At 38.4% G+C, this 15,882-nt stretch overlaps 1 protein-coding gene across 3 annotated transcripts in view; it reads right to left on the bottom strand.

Moving 5' to 3' along the window:
• Positions 1–15,882, bottom strand: part of MCCC1 (methylcrotonyl-CoA carboxylase subunit 1) — a 62,589-nt gene that overhangs the window by 36,122 nt on the left and 10,585 nt on the right. For all 3 annotated transcript variants that reach the window (XR_005057293.2, XR_012129345.1, XM_017665814.3), the window contains exons 5-7: positions 11,680–11,801; positions 11,127–11,274; positions 10,930–11,051 (exon numbers count right to left, since the gene is read on the bottom strand). Coding sequence is in view for 1 of the 3 variants with exons in the window: in XM_017665814.3 (XP_017521303.2) it covers positions 10,930–11,051; positions 11,127–11,274; positions 11,680–11,801 (392 nt within the window). In the remaining 2 variants the exon portion in view is untranslated. The remainder of the gene's footprint in view (positions 1–10,929; positions 11,052–11,126; positions 11,275–11,679; positions 11,802–15,882) is intronic.

Genomic DNA, 15,882 nt, shown 5'->3' with positions numbered 1-15,882 from the left:
AATGTGAGGTTTTGTGTTAACCTGCCTAAGAGGCAGGCTGTGTTCAATGTTTGTAGTAGCTGTAGGTGTCAGAGGCTTCAGTTTCCACTGGTGTCCTTGTTTTGTTCTGTTGCCTGTGGGTGTCCTTAAGAACCCCTTCTTAAACAGAGTCCATGTCTTGCAGCTCTTTCAGTTGTAACGCCACTATTATAATGGCACCCTGGTGACATGGTAGCAGTGTGTAGGGGAGGGAAAGTATTCTATAATTTTATGAGTAAATCTTAGTCTTTTAGTGGGCCTGTGTCCTTTATGCTTCAGAAGTGCTTCTTAGCTTTTTTTCTTCCCTTAGGTGAAACAGGAAGGCTAGATGGAGTCACAGTAGGCTAAGTGCCCTTTCCCCAGGACAGAAAAGGTTTTGACAATGTTTCCCTTGGAGTGTTGGGCTTTGTTAGGGAGAAGAGACTGCTTTGAGTCTATTTCAAAATAGTTACTTTTTCCCCTCCCTGCCCCTAAATGTAAGGGAATTTCTCAGATTTTCACTATGACAACTTGGTATGTTCTTAGAGGAATCCCCCTGAAAATTTGGGATTCCCCTTAACACTGGGCCTGAAGGACTTTCTCCCTATTGAGCTAGTCCACATTCAGCCTCCAGCAATTTGTCAAAATTCCCATTTAAGTGTCCCTATCAGATTACAGCTTTGACAGTTTCAACTCCAAGTAAGCAGATCTTGGTTGTGATTTGTTATATTTACATGCCAGCTCAGATTTCAGAGTGGTGGTTTGCCCTGTGGCCTCAGTTCTCTGACGGGCCTAAAGTTCACTGACTTTCATTGTGTTCTGATTTTGATTTGCTTTTTGGATTTGAGTGACAATTTTCAAGCTCTTTACATGTTGGAGCTTAACTATTTGTTTTTCAAATACAATTGTAAAATTCTATCACTTCCACATTATAACACAGAGAAGACAAGTAGTGACTCTATAGCATCTTACTATGCTGATGGACAGTGACTGTAATGGGGTATATGGTAGGGACTTCATAATAGGGAGAGTCTAGTAACCATAATGTTGCTCATGCAATTGTACATTAATGATATAAAAAAAATTCTATCATTTCCACTGATTCTCCCTTATCTTTCAGGTGCTCCAAGGAAAGAGACATTAGAGCAGGCCTCCAAGTTCTGAAAGGAGCACAATACAGCTCTTTCCTAAGTTCTCAGAAGCAGGAAACAGTTTTCCTTTGGCTGCTTACAAGGAAAGCTTATAGAAGATAAGAGTGGTTATGATTTCTGTAGTTGTCATACAGCTCTTGTTCTTTTCCTTTTTTCTGATTTATCCTTTTTCTGTGCTGCTTTATCTAACTTAGAGGTTCTGAAGCACACTGTGCGAGAACAAGGAGGCACATCAAATCCCAGCCACTGCTGGAGCCTGGCTATACAGACAAATGCAGCTAGGTTCTATCAGGAAAGAGTTTTAAAGTTTTCATTTTCTTATTTACATTCTTTAATTAATCTAGAATATATGAAGTGAGAAGGGAATCTAATTTTTTTTTAATCCCCCAAAGTAATATACTTTCAATATTGTTTTCTATCTCAGTCTTTCAGATAAACTCAATAGTTCTGATCAGATTTATAAAACATCTTGATATCTACCTTTCTCAGTTATCAGCACCCTGAAAATCTTCTGGCACTCCATTAACTCAACATGTAATTATTTAGAAAGATACAAAATGTACAATTATCATGATTTTGAAATACCACTACTAGAAAATACAGAACAGAAAATATATAAAAATGTCAATACTACTATTAGGAGAATAAGATTAAAGTGACTGTTTTCCACTTCCTGTATTTTTCAAGTTTGTAATGTATTCATATTACTTCTATATTTCAAAAAATATTACTGATGCCTATCATCCAGGAAGTCATATGCCAGGTAACATACAAGGGAAAATACGAAGAAATATACTACCAGGTCCTTGATTCTCAGGAGTTTCCCAGCTATTAGGGGAGTAAGTTACAATGTGAGGTGATATAGCTAACATTTCACAAATAATTTACATCTTCAAAAATGTTGCAGGCATTGAGTCACAGTCCCTGAAATAGCTAGCTGAGGTCCTCATGACAATTCTAACTCAAAAGTGCCAATTTGGATAGTCAGCTTACCCTTTTTTCAAAGACACTGCAGAAGGGAGCCCCCAATTTACCTTAGAACTTCCTCCATTTCCCTTACGTTCTACTAATAGGTGGCACATGCTGTGTTCTCCTAACTAACTTGTCTATTTAGAGGCTGACTTTTTTACTATAGAATTCTAAATGAATTTAATTTACCATGCCACATGGGGATAGCTTTAAGTTTTGTTAAGGCCTGAAACAAAAACAATCTGAGGCCTTCTTTAAGAAGAATACAAAAGAAGGTATAGGATCTTAGAAAAATGCTCACACAAGTGAAGGGCCTGAAGCTTTAGTTCATTATCTTCAAGGTAAATCGCTTTCTGGTCATGGTTCCCAGATGAATTTTTCTTCTTCTTTTTTTTAAAATTAAGGTATCATTGATATATAATCATATGAAGGTTTCATAGGAGCAACATTATGGTTTCAACATTCACCCATATTATCACATCCCCCCCACCCCACTACAGTCACTGTCCATCAGCATAAGATGCTATAGAGTCATTACTTGTCCCCAGATGAATTATTCTTTATAAGATCACTTGATATACAGGTTTTACACACACACACACACACACACATAATTATCACAAAATCTAAGAAACAAGAAGCTTTTATAATCAGTATCTTATTTTAAACAATACACATGAAAATAAAATTCTAAAAAATAAATATTAGAAATTTGCATGGCATATGCTACAGTGGTACCTAGAGAAGCAGTTTAGTTCCATGGCTTACTGGAGTCAAAATGCGTAAGGTGAAATCCCAGCTTCACAACTTCCTAGCTGGAAGAGCTCAGGCAAGTCATAGAAGCACTCTGTAGTTTAGTGTCCTCACTTGCAAAATGGGAATAGGACCTACCTAATGGGATTTCTGTAGAAAGGTGATTAGTCTTAAAAGGACAGCAAGATTACTTCCTATATGTATAATACTTAGAACCTGGCACATGGTAAGTGCAATATAAGGGTAAGCTCTTACTAATATTATTTAATAATATATCATGATTATAATTCAATTCTAGTAACTATTTCCATTTTCTGAGCATGTCAACTGTTGCTTATAGAGTTCTCTAAAATAAAACTTAACTTCTTATAAGAATTTTTTTATTTTGTAAAGATTCTAATTTCCAACAAGTAATGGGCTGAACAAATTAATGGGACATCAATATCATGGAACCATTAAGCCCAGTAAAAAGAATGGGTAGATCTATATTTACTGACATGGAAAGATGTCTGATATATTAGCATATGATATATAAGATTTTATTCATTGTTCTCTATGTATTTTGTGTGTGTATATATATATAAGTGTTTCTATTCACATAGAAAATGCCAGGGGATTGGCTTAAAGATGGCGGCATGAGAGGTGAGACAGAAACTTCCTTGCAAAACCACATATAATTTGAAAATATAGCAAATACAACAATCCTGAAAGAACAACGGGAAAAAAGGCTGTGCCAGACTGCCTACACCTGGGAAACAGAGCAGACCTCACAGAAAGGGTAAACTACCAAAGGTGGGATCCAGTGGGACACAAGCCCTTCCCCCACCTCAGCTCACTGGTGGGAGGAAGAGAAACAGAGCGGGGAGTGGGTGGAGGCCTAGAACTGCTTAACACCAAGCCCTGGAGATCTGCTCTGGGAGCATGAACCTACATTACATGGTGCTCTGGAGATTATGGGGTTGGAAAGCTAAGACAGGTAGAATACTTAGAGACACTGAGATTCTAGCCACTTGGGGAGAACAGGTCCCCACAACCGGCCGCACTGCGACAAAAGAAAGGCAGGCACTTTGAGAGACTTCCTAACAGTGAGAAGGCTACTAATGGGGCAAGGATTGCACAGAGCTTGCCAATCAGGAGAAAGGACAGGTGGACAAAATTGATCTGGCACACTCAGCCAAGCAGGTGGGGAATTTTCAGGAGCTTCAGGTGCTCCATCCCCCTGGCTGGTAACACAGTTACAAGGTCTCCCACTGCTATATGTAGTCAGCCACTCCTTCCTCCCAGCTGGCAATGGCTTGCAAACTGCCTGTCACAACATTGCATGAGGCCAGCCAGAGGACAGCTCTGCCTATGGCAGCTACAAGTGCATAGCATAGAGGCTCCTCCCGGTGCACTCAGTGCACTGCCCCCGGCAATGGGCAAGGTACTGAAGCCGGGAAGCAGCAAACAGCTCTTTCCTCCCAGCAGGCACCAGTTCTGCTCACCTGAGACACCTGCCATTGCTCCAGGGGCAGAGCAGCTCCAGAGAGTAGAGCTTCTGGGCCCTAGAGGGTGCCACCTACAAATATGAAATGTCAAAAGAACCTGGTTCAAACCAAAATCCCACAAACACCAGAAAGAGGGCAAAGTGAAACTGAACTCACCAAACTTCCTGAAAGAGATTTCAAAATAAAAATCATAAACATGCACATGGAGCTACAGAAAAATATTCAAGACCTCAGGGAAGAATTCAAGAATGAGATACAAATTTTGAAAAATAAAGTATCTGAAAGGAAACATAAAATGGGGGGATTTAAAAGCAGATTAGATGAAGTAGAGGAGAGGATAAATGAAATAGAAATTATAGAACAGGAATACAAAGAAGCTGAGGCATCGAGGGAAAAAAGGATCTCTAGAAATGAAAGAATATTGAGAAAAATGTGTGACCAAGCCAAATGGAAGAATATTCACATTATAGAGGTATACCAGAAGAAGAAGAGAGAAAAAGGGATAGAAAGTGTGTTTAAAGAGGTAATTGCTGAAAATGTCTCCAATCTGGAGAAGGAGATGGTCTCTCAGGCCATGGAGGTGCACAGACCTCCCAACACAGGGACCCAAGGAAGACAACAACGAGACCTATAATAATTAAAATGGCAAAGATCAAGGATAAGGACAGATGTTTAAAAGCAGCCAGAGAGAGAAAGATCACATACAAAGGAAAACCCACCAGGCTATCATCAGACTTCTCAACAGAAACCTTAAGGCCAGAAGGGAGTGGCATGATATATTTAATGCAATGAAGCAGAAGGGCCTTGAACCAAGAATACTCTTACCTGGAAAGATTATCATTTAAATTTGAAGGAGGGATTAAACAATTTCCAGATAAGCAAAAGCTGAGAGAATTTACCTCCCACAAACTATCTCTACAGTGTATTTTGGAGGGACTGCTATAGATGGAAGTGTTCCTAAGGTTAAATAGCTGCCATCAGATAAAATAAAACAACAGTAAAGAAAGTACACCAATTAATTACTAAGCAAATGCAAAATTAAAATCAACTACTCCCGATGTCAGTCAAGGGATGGACAAAGGGTACAGAATATGATACCTAATATATAATGAATGGAGGAGGAGGAAAAAAAAAAAGAACCTTTAGATTGTGTTTGTAATAGCATACTAAGTGACTAATTTAGAGTGTTAGATAGTAAAGAAGTTACCCCAGAACCTCTGGTACCCACGAATCTAAAGTCTGAAATGGCAAAAAGTACATATCTATCATTAATCACCCTAAATGTAAATGGTCTGAACGTACCAATCAAAAGACACAGGAGTCACTGAATGGATAAAAAACTGGACCCATCTATATGCTGCCTACAAGAGACTCACTTCAAACCCACAGACATACACAGACTAAAAGTGAAGGGATGGAAAAAGAGATTTCATGCAACTAATAGTGAGAAAAAAGCAGGAGTTGCAGTACTTGTATTAGACAAAATAGACTTCAAAACAAAGAAAGTAACAAGAGATAAAGAAGGACATTACATAATGATAAAGGGGTCACTCCAACAAGAGGCTATAACCATTATAAATATCTATAATACATGCAACACAGGAACACCTACATATGTGAAACCAATACTAGCAGAATTAAAGGAGGAAATAGAATGCAGTGCATTCATTTTCAGAGACTTCATTCAACACACCACTCACTCCAAAGGACAGATCAACCAGACAGAAAATAAGTAAGGAGACAGAGGCACTGAACAACACATTAGAACAGATGGACCTGACAGATCACTCTACCCAAAAGCAACAGGATACACATTTTTCTCAAATGCACATGGAACATTTTCAAGAATAGATCATCATACTAGGCCACTAAAAGAGCCTCAGTAAATTCAAAAAGATTGAAATTGTACCAACCAGCTTCTCAGATCACAAAGGTATGAAACTAGAAATAAATTATACAAAGAAAACAGAAAAGCCCACAAACAAATGGAGGCTTAACAACATGCTCCTAAATAATCAATGGATCAATACCAAATAAAAACAGATCAAACAATATATGGAGACAAATGACAACAATAATTCAACACAACAAAATCTGTGGGACACAGCAAAGGCCATGCTAAGAGGGAAGTATGTTGCAATACAGGCTTACCTCAGAAAAAAGAACAATCTCATATAAAAAGTCTAAACTCACAATTAATGAAACTAGAAAAAGAAGAACAAATGAGGCCCAAAGTCAGTAGAAGGAGGGACATAATAAAGATTATAGCAGAAATAAATAAAGTAGAGAAGAATAAAACAATAGAAAGAATCAATGAAAGGAGAAGCTAGTTCTTTGAGAAAATTAACAAAATAGATAATCCCCTCACCAGACATACCAAGAAAAAAATAGTCTACACACATAAACAGAATCAGAAATGAGAAAGGAAAAATCACTACAGACACCACAGAAATATGAAGATTTATTAGAGAATACTATGAAAAATTGTATGTTAACAAACTGGATGACCTAGAAGAAATGGACAACTGTCTAGAAAAATACAACCTTCCAAGACTGACCCAGGAAAAAACAGAAAATCTGAACAGACCAATTACCAGCAGTGAAATTAAATCGGTAATCAAAAAACTACCTAAGAAAACCTCTGGATGAGATATCTTCACTGCTGAATTTTATCAAACATTTATGGAAGACCTAATACCCATTCTTCTTAAAGTTTTCCAAAAAGTAGAAGAGGAGGGAATACTTACAAACTCATAAATGAGGCCGGCATCATCTAATACCTAAACCAGGCAAAGACACCACAAAAAAAAACATTTACAGACCAACATCCCTGATGAACATAGATGTGAAAATACTCACCAAAATATTAGCAAACCCAATTCAAAAATACATTGAAAAGACCATCCATCATGATCAAGTAGGATTTATTCCAGGGATGCAAGGATGGTACAATATTAAAAAATCCATCAACATCATCCACGACATCAACAAAAAGGACAAAAACCACACGGTCATTTCCACAGATGCTGAAAAAGCATTTGACAAAATTCAACATCCATTCATGACAAAAACTCTCAACAAAATGTGTAGAGAGGGAAAGTACCTCGACATTGTAAAGGCCATATATGACTAACCCACAGTCAACATCATACTTAACAGTGAGAAGCTGACAGCTTTTCCTCTAAAACTGGGAACAAGACAAGGATGCCCACTCTCCCCACTTTTATTCAACATAGTACTGGAGGTCCTAGCCATGGCAATCAGACAACACAAAGATATAAAAGGCATCCAGACTGGTAAGGAAGAAGTTAAACTGTCCTGGTTTGCAGATGACATGATATTGTACATAAAAAAACCCTAAAGAATCCACTCCAAAACTACTAGAATGAATATCTGAATTCAGCAAAGTTGCAGGATACAAAATTAATACACAGAAATCTGTTGCATTCCTATATACTAATGATAAACTAGCAGAAAGAGAAATCAGGAAAAGAATTCCATCATAATTACATCAAAAAGAATAAAATACCTAGGACTACACCTAACCAAGGAGTTGAAAGATCTATACCATGAAATTACAAGACACTCATGGGAGAAATTAAAGAAAACACCAATAAATGGAAATACCTCCTGTGCTCCTGGACAGGAAGAATTAATATTGTCAAAATGGCCATCCTGTTCAAAGCAATCTACAGACAGATTCAATGAAATCCCTATCAAAATACCCACAGCATTTTTCAACAAACTAGAGCAAATAGTTCTAAAATCATATTGAACCACAAAAGACCCCGAATAGCCATAGCAATCCTGAGAATGAAGAAAAAAGCTCAGGGGATCATGCTCCCTGACTTCAAGCTGTACTACAAAGCTGTAGTAATCGAGACAATTTTGTACTGGCACAAGAACAGACCCATAGATGAATGGAACAGAACAGAGAGCCTGGGTATATACCCAAGCATATATGGTCAATTAATATATGATAAAGGAGCCATGGATATACAATGCAGAAAAGAGAGCCTCTTTAACAACTGTTGTTGGGAAAACTGGACAGCTTTATGTAAGAGAATGAAACTGGATTATTGTCTAACTCCATAAACAAAAGTAAACTCAAATGGATCAAAGACCTGAATGTAACTCATGAAACCATAAAACTCTTAGAAGACAACATAGGCAAAAATCTCTTGAATATAAACATGAGCAACTTTTTTCTGAAGACATCTACTCGGGCAAGGGAAACAAAGTAAAAAAATGAACAAATGGGACTATATCAAGCTAAAAAGCTTCTGTAGAGCAAAGAACATCAATCAGTAGAACAAAAAGGCATCCTTAAGTATAGGAGAATATATTCATAAATGATATATCCAACAAGGGGTTAACACCCAAAATATATGAAGGGCTCACATGCCTCACCACTCAAAAAGCAAATAACCTGATTAAAAAATGGGTGGAGGATATGAACAGACACTTCTCCAAAGAAGTTCAGATGTCCAACACATGGAAAGATGCTCCACATCACTAACTATGAGGGAAATGCAAATTAAAACCACAATGATGTATCACCTCACACCAGTTAGGATGGCCAGCATCCAAAACAAGGAACAAAAAATGCTGGCAAGGTTGCGGAGAAAGGAGAACCCTCCTACACTGTTGCTGGGGATGTAAATTAGTTCAACCATTGTGGAAAGCAATATGGAGGTTCCTCAAAAAACTAAAAATACCATTTGACCCAGAAATTCCACTCCTAGGAATTTACCCAAAGGAAACAACTTCTCAGATTCAAAAAGACACATGCACCAGAGGATATAGACAGTTCTCCAAAGAAGAAATTCAAATGGCCAACAGGCACATGAAAAGATGCTCCACATGACTGATCATCAGGGAAATGCAAATTAATACCACAATGAGATATCACCTCACACCAGTTAGGATGGCCAGCATCGAAAAAACTAAGAATAACAAATGCTGGCAAGGATGCGGAGAAAGGGGAACCCTCCTACACTGCTGGTGGGAATGTAAGCTACTTCAACCATTGTGGAAAGCAATACGGAGGTTCCTCAAAAAACTAAAAATACAAATACCATTTGACCTGGGAATCCCACTCCTTGGAATTTACCCAAAGAATACAACTTCTCAGATTCAAAAAGACATATGCACCCGTAAGTTTATGGCAGCACTTTTTACAATAGCCAAGATATGGAAGCAACCTAAGTGTCCATCAATAGATGAATGGATAAAGAAGATGTGGTACATATACACAATGGAATACTTTTCAGCCATAAGAAAGAAACAAATCTTACTATTTGCAACAACATGGATGGAGCTGGAGGACATTATGCTCAGTGAAATAAGCCAGGCAGAGAAAGACAAATGCCAAATGATTTCCCTCACTGTGGAGTATAACAATGAAGCAAAACTGAAGGAACAAAATGACAGCAGACACAGAGACTCCAAGAATGAACTAGTGGTTACCAAAGGAGAGGGGTGTGGGAGGGTGGGTGGAGAGGGAGGGAGAAGGGGATTGAGAGGTATTATGTTTAGTACACATGGTGTGGGGGATCACGGGGAGAACAGTGTAGCACAGAGAAGGCTAACAGTGAATCTGTGGATCTTACTGCACTGATGGACAGTGACTGCATCGGGGTATGGGTGGGGACTTGATAATATGGGTAAATGTAGTAACCACATTGTTTTTTCATGTGAAACCTTCAGAAGAGTGTATATCAATCATACCTTAATAAAAAAAAATGCACCCCTACATTTATATCAGCACTATTTACAATAGCCAAGATATGGAAGCAACCTAAGTGTCCATCAGTAGATGAATGGATAAAGAAGATGTGGTACATATACACAATGGAAGATTATTCAGCCATAAGAAGAAAATAAATCTTACCATTTGCAACAACATGGATGGAGCTAGAGGGTATTATGCTTGGTGAGATAAGCCAGGCAGGCAGAGAAAGACAAGTACCAAATGATTTCCCTCATTTGTGGAGTGTAACAACAGAGCAAAACTGAAGGAACAAAATAGCAGCAGACTCACAGACTCCAAGAAGGGACTAGCAGTTGCCAAGGGGAAGGGTAGCAGGAGGGGAGGTGGGGAGGGAGGGAGAAGGGGATTGAGGGGTATTATGATTGGCACACATGGTGTGTGTGGGTGGTTATGGGGAAAATAGTATAGCACAGAGAAAACAAGTAGTGACTCCATGGCATCTTTTTACACTGATAGACAGTGAGTTCAATGGGGTATGGGGCAGACTTGATAATATGGGTAAATGTAGTAATCACAATGTTTTTCATGTGAAATCTTTGTAAGAGTGTATATCAGTGATATGTTAATAAAAAAAAAAAGAAGTAAAAAAGAAAAAAGAAAAAAGAAAATGCCTGCAGGAATGCAGACCATTCTATAGAAAGTCAACACGATGTTGGAAGGGAAGATACAAAGGGTGGGGAGGGATTAGGAAACTTAATGTACTTACTTACTGTTAGAAATTTACATTTTATACAATATGTATGCATGTCTTTTATAATTTAATTTTTAAAATCTGAGTCACAAGAAAAGCTGAACCTACCTTGGTGTGTCCACAAACTTCTCAATCAGCATAGCATCATCATTGAAAGATTTTGTAGCTTCTCTCCTTGCTGACTCTAACTGCTCTTGAAATTCTTTCTCGGCTCTAACGATCCTCATACCCTAAGATGGAAAGATAGTTAAATAAAACAAAGAAGACTAGCATGAAATGCAAAACACAAGCATGCACAGTCTTACTTTTCCTCCTCCACCGCGGACGGCTTTAATCATGACGGGATAACCGATCCTCCCAGCATGCTCTTTCAGGCACTGGTCGGCTTGTTCCTCGCCGTGGTAACCTTCCACAACTGGCACTCCAGCGGCAGCCATTATGGATTTGGATGTGCTTTAGAGTGAAAAACAAGATGCCTCAGATCTGCGGATTATTTCACGTGAGAGAAACACAACCACAGCCCAGGCTAGAAAATACAAAGGAACTTCTAAAATAAAACATCCCATAAGTAAAGAGTCTGAGACATATTAATAAAATTTTTAAATATCTATTAATTAGTTTTCCTCAATCCAGTTTTTCACATGGTAATGCATCCTATCTTGTTTTTAATCCCCAAAACTAGTCAACATATTGAGTAAAAACACTCATAGTTGAATATTTTCTGTACCTCACTGGAGTTACAGATAAAAACTTATGCCTATGACAATGAAAGGGTGGAATTAACATGCCTATTATAGGTAAAACAAGCCATCTCAATTGGCCTTCCTATGGTTGTATTTAAAATATATAAACTCATACCTCTTTATACCCATGTCTCTAATTGCAGATGAAGGAGGACCTATAAAAATAATTCCTTCTTGCTTACACAGTTTAGCAAAGTCCACATTTTCTGAGAGAAAACCATATCCTGGATGGACAGCCTAGAAGTAAGAAATGGAAGAAGTACTCACTGGCACTGCAGGTGCTACCTGTGAACAGGGGACAGCACCCTCCTCCCGGGAGGCCTCTCCCTAAGCTGGTAATAGGCACACAGGGTCTCTACTGAAATCTGTTTCCAAAGAGATGTCTGAAACATTCATACTGAAGTTCTGAAGCTTTGCCTGAACCAGAAAAATCTGTATTTCTTTTTATTGTGGTAATAAACATAACATAAAATTTGCCATTTCAACCACTTTTCAATGTACAGTTCAGTGGCATTAAGTACATTCACAATGTTGTGCAACCATTACCACCAGCCAGTTCCAGGACATTTTCATCATCCCAAGAGACACTCTGTACCCACTAAACATTAATTCCCCATTCCTGGATAACCTCTATTTTACTTTTCGTCTCTATAAATTAGCCATTTCTAGGTACCTGGTGTAAGTGGAATCATACACTATCAGTCCTTTCGGCTTATTTCATTTAACGTAATGTTTTGAAGGTTTACCCATGTTATAGCATGCATCTGAATTTCACTCCTTTATTCCACATTTTGTTTATCCATTCATCTGTTGATGGACATAGGATTGTTTCTACCTTTTGGCTATCATGAATAATGCAATGAACTTTATTGGTATACAAGGTATGTGTTTGAGTACCTGCTTTAAATTCCTTTAAGTATATGTCTAAAAGTGGAATAGTTGGATTATATGGCACAGAGGATCTGTATTTTAATTTAAAATAATGATGTGCCTAGGGTGGAATGTCAAGGCATATTAGCAAGCAGGAGTAAAGGGCGCCAGAGAAGTGGGTGGGGGTTAGGGGTTGTTTATTCCATCTCCATAGGAAACTGGCCTAGAATCAAAACCATGGTGCCCAAAAGCTGAGAAGAGCACATAAGCGAACTAACACCTCACTGGCCTTCAGGTCATTGCCTGCCAATGTCACCCATCCAGAAAAACAGCTAAGAAGCAAACAAAAAGTCATACATAAAAGTGTATATGCACTATATATTCCAGTGAAAGAGTCCCCCTCAGACTTGAATCTAGCCACTTGCAACTTACTCAGAATTTTAAGAAATTTATTTATCTGGATTTCTAGCCCCCGGTGCGGGGAGGGGAATCAGTAACTGAAGGACAGCAAGATTTCTGAGAGCAAACAGTGACAGCAAAAAGAGGGGAAGCAGAGGAAAGCAAAAAGCAGAATAGGCTTAGATGATATAGCAAGGGAGAAAGCAACGCTCTCCAATGTCAACAGCCCTGAGGGCATGTTTGTTTTTCTAAAATAAGTATGTATAATAACTATAACTAGGGGAATGTAAAAAGAAAAAAGCTCAGCCAATCCCATTTCAAAATGGTTACATTTAAAGACCATTTCAAAATTTAAAGGGGGTCAGTAAACTTCAGGTGTCTGGGAAACTCTTACAATTAGAAAAACCCACATCTTAGTGACAGCAAGTACCAACATGCTGGATACTGAATAAAATGCTAGGTACCAATCACATTTTGATGTCAGTTTGGAGTTTTTTTCCTTTTAAACCATACTTTAATTTTAGTCATTTTATTTTAAATATCAAATATTATTTATGCTAGGCAAAATGAAACCAGTCTACAACCCAGTCCTCCCTGTTTTTTAACAGCTTTTTTTTTTTGAGGTGTGATTTACAATATGTAACATTCACCCACTTGTAGTGTGGTGAATTAAGTAAATTTATACAAGTGTGCAACCGGTAAAAGTTCCTATGTGGCCATGTACATAACTGATGAATCCTTGCTCTGTGAACCAGACAACCACCACCGACCTGTTGTCTCTGTAACTTTGCCTTTTTTATAAATCTCTTATAAAGGAAACATATAGCACACATGTATCTGTCTGGCTTTTCTAACTTAGCATAAGTTTATTATAGAATTGATTCTATAAAAATAAATGTATCTCAATATAAAAAATTTAAAAATAAAATTTCCTATGGGATGGGGAAAGAAATGAATACATACACATACAACAACATGGATGAAAATACACTTCTTTAAGGACTGTATTGATATACCACATTTTGTCTATCCATACATTTGGATTTCTTCTTGTTTGGGGCTGTTATGAATGATGCTGTTATAAACATTCATGTATAAATCTGTGTGGATGTATTTTTCATGTAAATACCCAGGACTGCAACTGTTGGGTCAAAATACATTAAGTATAAGTTTAACTTTTTAAAAACCAGCCAGTTTTCTAAAGAGGCTGTACTATTTTCCATGTCCACCAGCAATGCATGATGGTTCTGTTTTTTTCCATATCCAGGCCAACACCTGGTATTATCTGTCTTTTTAATTTTAGCCATTCCAATGGGTGAACACTGGTATTATATTTTAAAAACATCTCTGTCCACAGAGTTCATATACCATAAACTTTCCCAATCCAATGATTTTCAATATATTTGCAGAGTTGTGCAATCACCACCATAACCTAAGACCCTAAAAAAGATCTAATGCTGTAAGTTTTCATTACCTCAAAAAGAAACTCCATGCCTCTTAGCAGTTATTCCCCCATTCCCTGCATAGCCCCCAAATACAGGGCAACACAGTTCCCTGCTTATCCCCTAAATACAGGGAATGGGGCTGGGAGTCAGGAGACTCCCCTGTTTAACCCTTTTCTCTTTGAATGATGAGACAAATTCTGCTTTCAAAGTTCCAAGGGATCTTGATAAAAATGCATAATTTGTAAGTCACAGTGGGTTTGGGTTGAGACTCAACACTCTGCATTTCCACAAAGCTTCCAAATGATACCAAGAACACACTTTGAGTCATAAGACTAGACAATTTGGGGTATCATGTAACTTTCTGTGCATTCAATTTTACAGCCGTAAAATGGAGGTAATAATACCGTGTGTCATGTATGCTCAAACACATGATAAATACATAAGGTGGTATTTATGTTAAAGTGCCTGTATTCCTAAGGAAATATATAAAGTCCATGTATTATTATATCTCCTTACCCTCTTAAGGGTTTCTTCAAGTCAAAACTAAAAAGTTTTAGGAACAAGCATATTTTAAATACCTGTGTGTATAAATTAATGCCTAAATTACTCAGTTCAGGAACTCTGATTCTAAAGAAGAAAACACTGATGTAGGAAGACATAAATACACAACAACTACATATATTCATTAATGACCTTCTGTGTCCCAGCTCTTTGGGCTGCTAGGAAGTGTAGAACATTAAGTCTCAGATATAGGGTCTTAAGAAGAGCACTATGGAGTTGAGGAGGAGCCCAGATATGCATTAAATTGTTAAACAAGAGGATAGCTAGTTAAGTATGAAAATGACTGCTACAGGAAATCAAATGAGGAAGGAGAAGGGAGCTGCCAATGTGACTAGAAGAGACATGAAAGAATTTAAAGGAGGTAGAAATTTAAAGGTGGCCGTGAAGGACAAGACTACTGTTAATTAACTCCTAACTATTCTGCCCCACTCTGCCCCCATTCCTCTGGTCTATGCCCACCAGCAGCCACACTGATCTTACTAAAGTATAAATCAGATCACTGCACTCCTCTGCTTAAAATCCTCCACTAGCTTCTGGGGATGAAATGCAGACTCCTCACCAAGCCTGTAATGTCCTACATGATGCTGCCTCTCCCTCTCTCAGTTTCACCATCTCCTACTCGTTCTGCCTGCATCCTTCCAGCTCCAAACCCAGCCTCCCACACTGTGCTTGGTGAGGGGGCTCCACACATTACCTTTTCGCCAGTGGGCTTCCTGTTAGGATCTGTCAGCAGGGGTCACTATGGGAAACCGGGCAACAGGAAGCTTTCCTGTTCCATTCTGGGCAGCAGGAGTTGGTCTTTAGCCTCTTTTGAAACTCCCAGAACCAGCCTTGTTACGCCCCCGGCAGCCAGGGAGGCCTCTCCAGAGACCTGAGCACCATCTGGAAGGCCCTTCCTCCAGCCTCTTCCCCAGCCCATGGGGTAGTTGTCATTTCTGTAGTTTTTTTCCATGGGGTAACTTCAACATACTCTTTTTCCTCTTTTAGCCCTCTAACACTGGTAGAACTAATTCCTAAGTTAAATTTCCTCTGTTGAAGGAAAT

This window comes from Manis javanica, chromosome 3 (genome assembly GCF_040802235.1).
Source record: "Manis javanica isolate MJ-LG chromosome 3, MJ_LKY, whole genome shotgun sequence".
Taxonomy (NCBI): Eukaryota; Metazoa; Chordata; class Mammalia; order Pholidota; family Manidae; genus Manis; species Manis javanica.
This window is presented reverse-complemented; position numbering and strand designations above follow the sequence as displayed.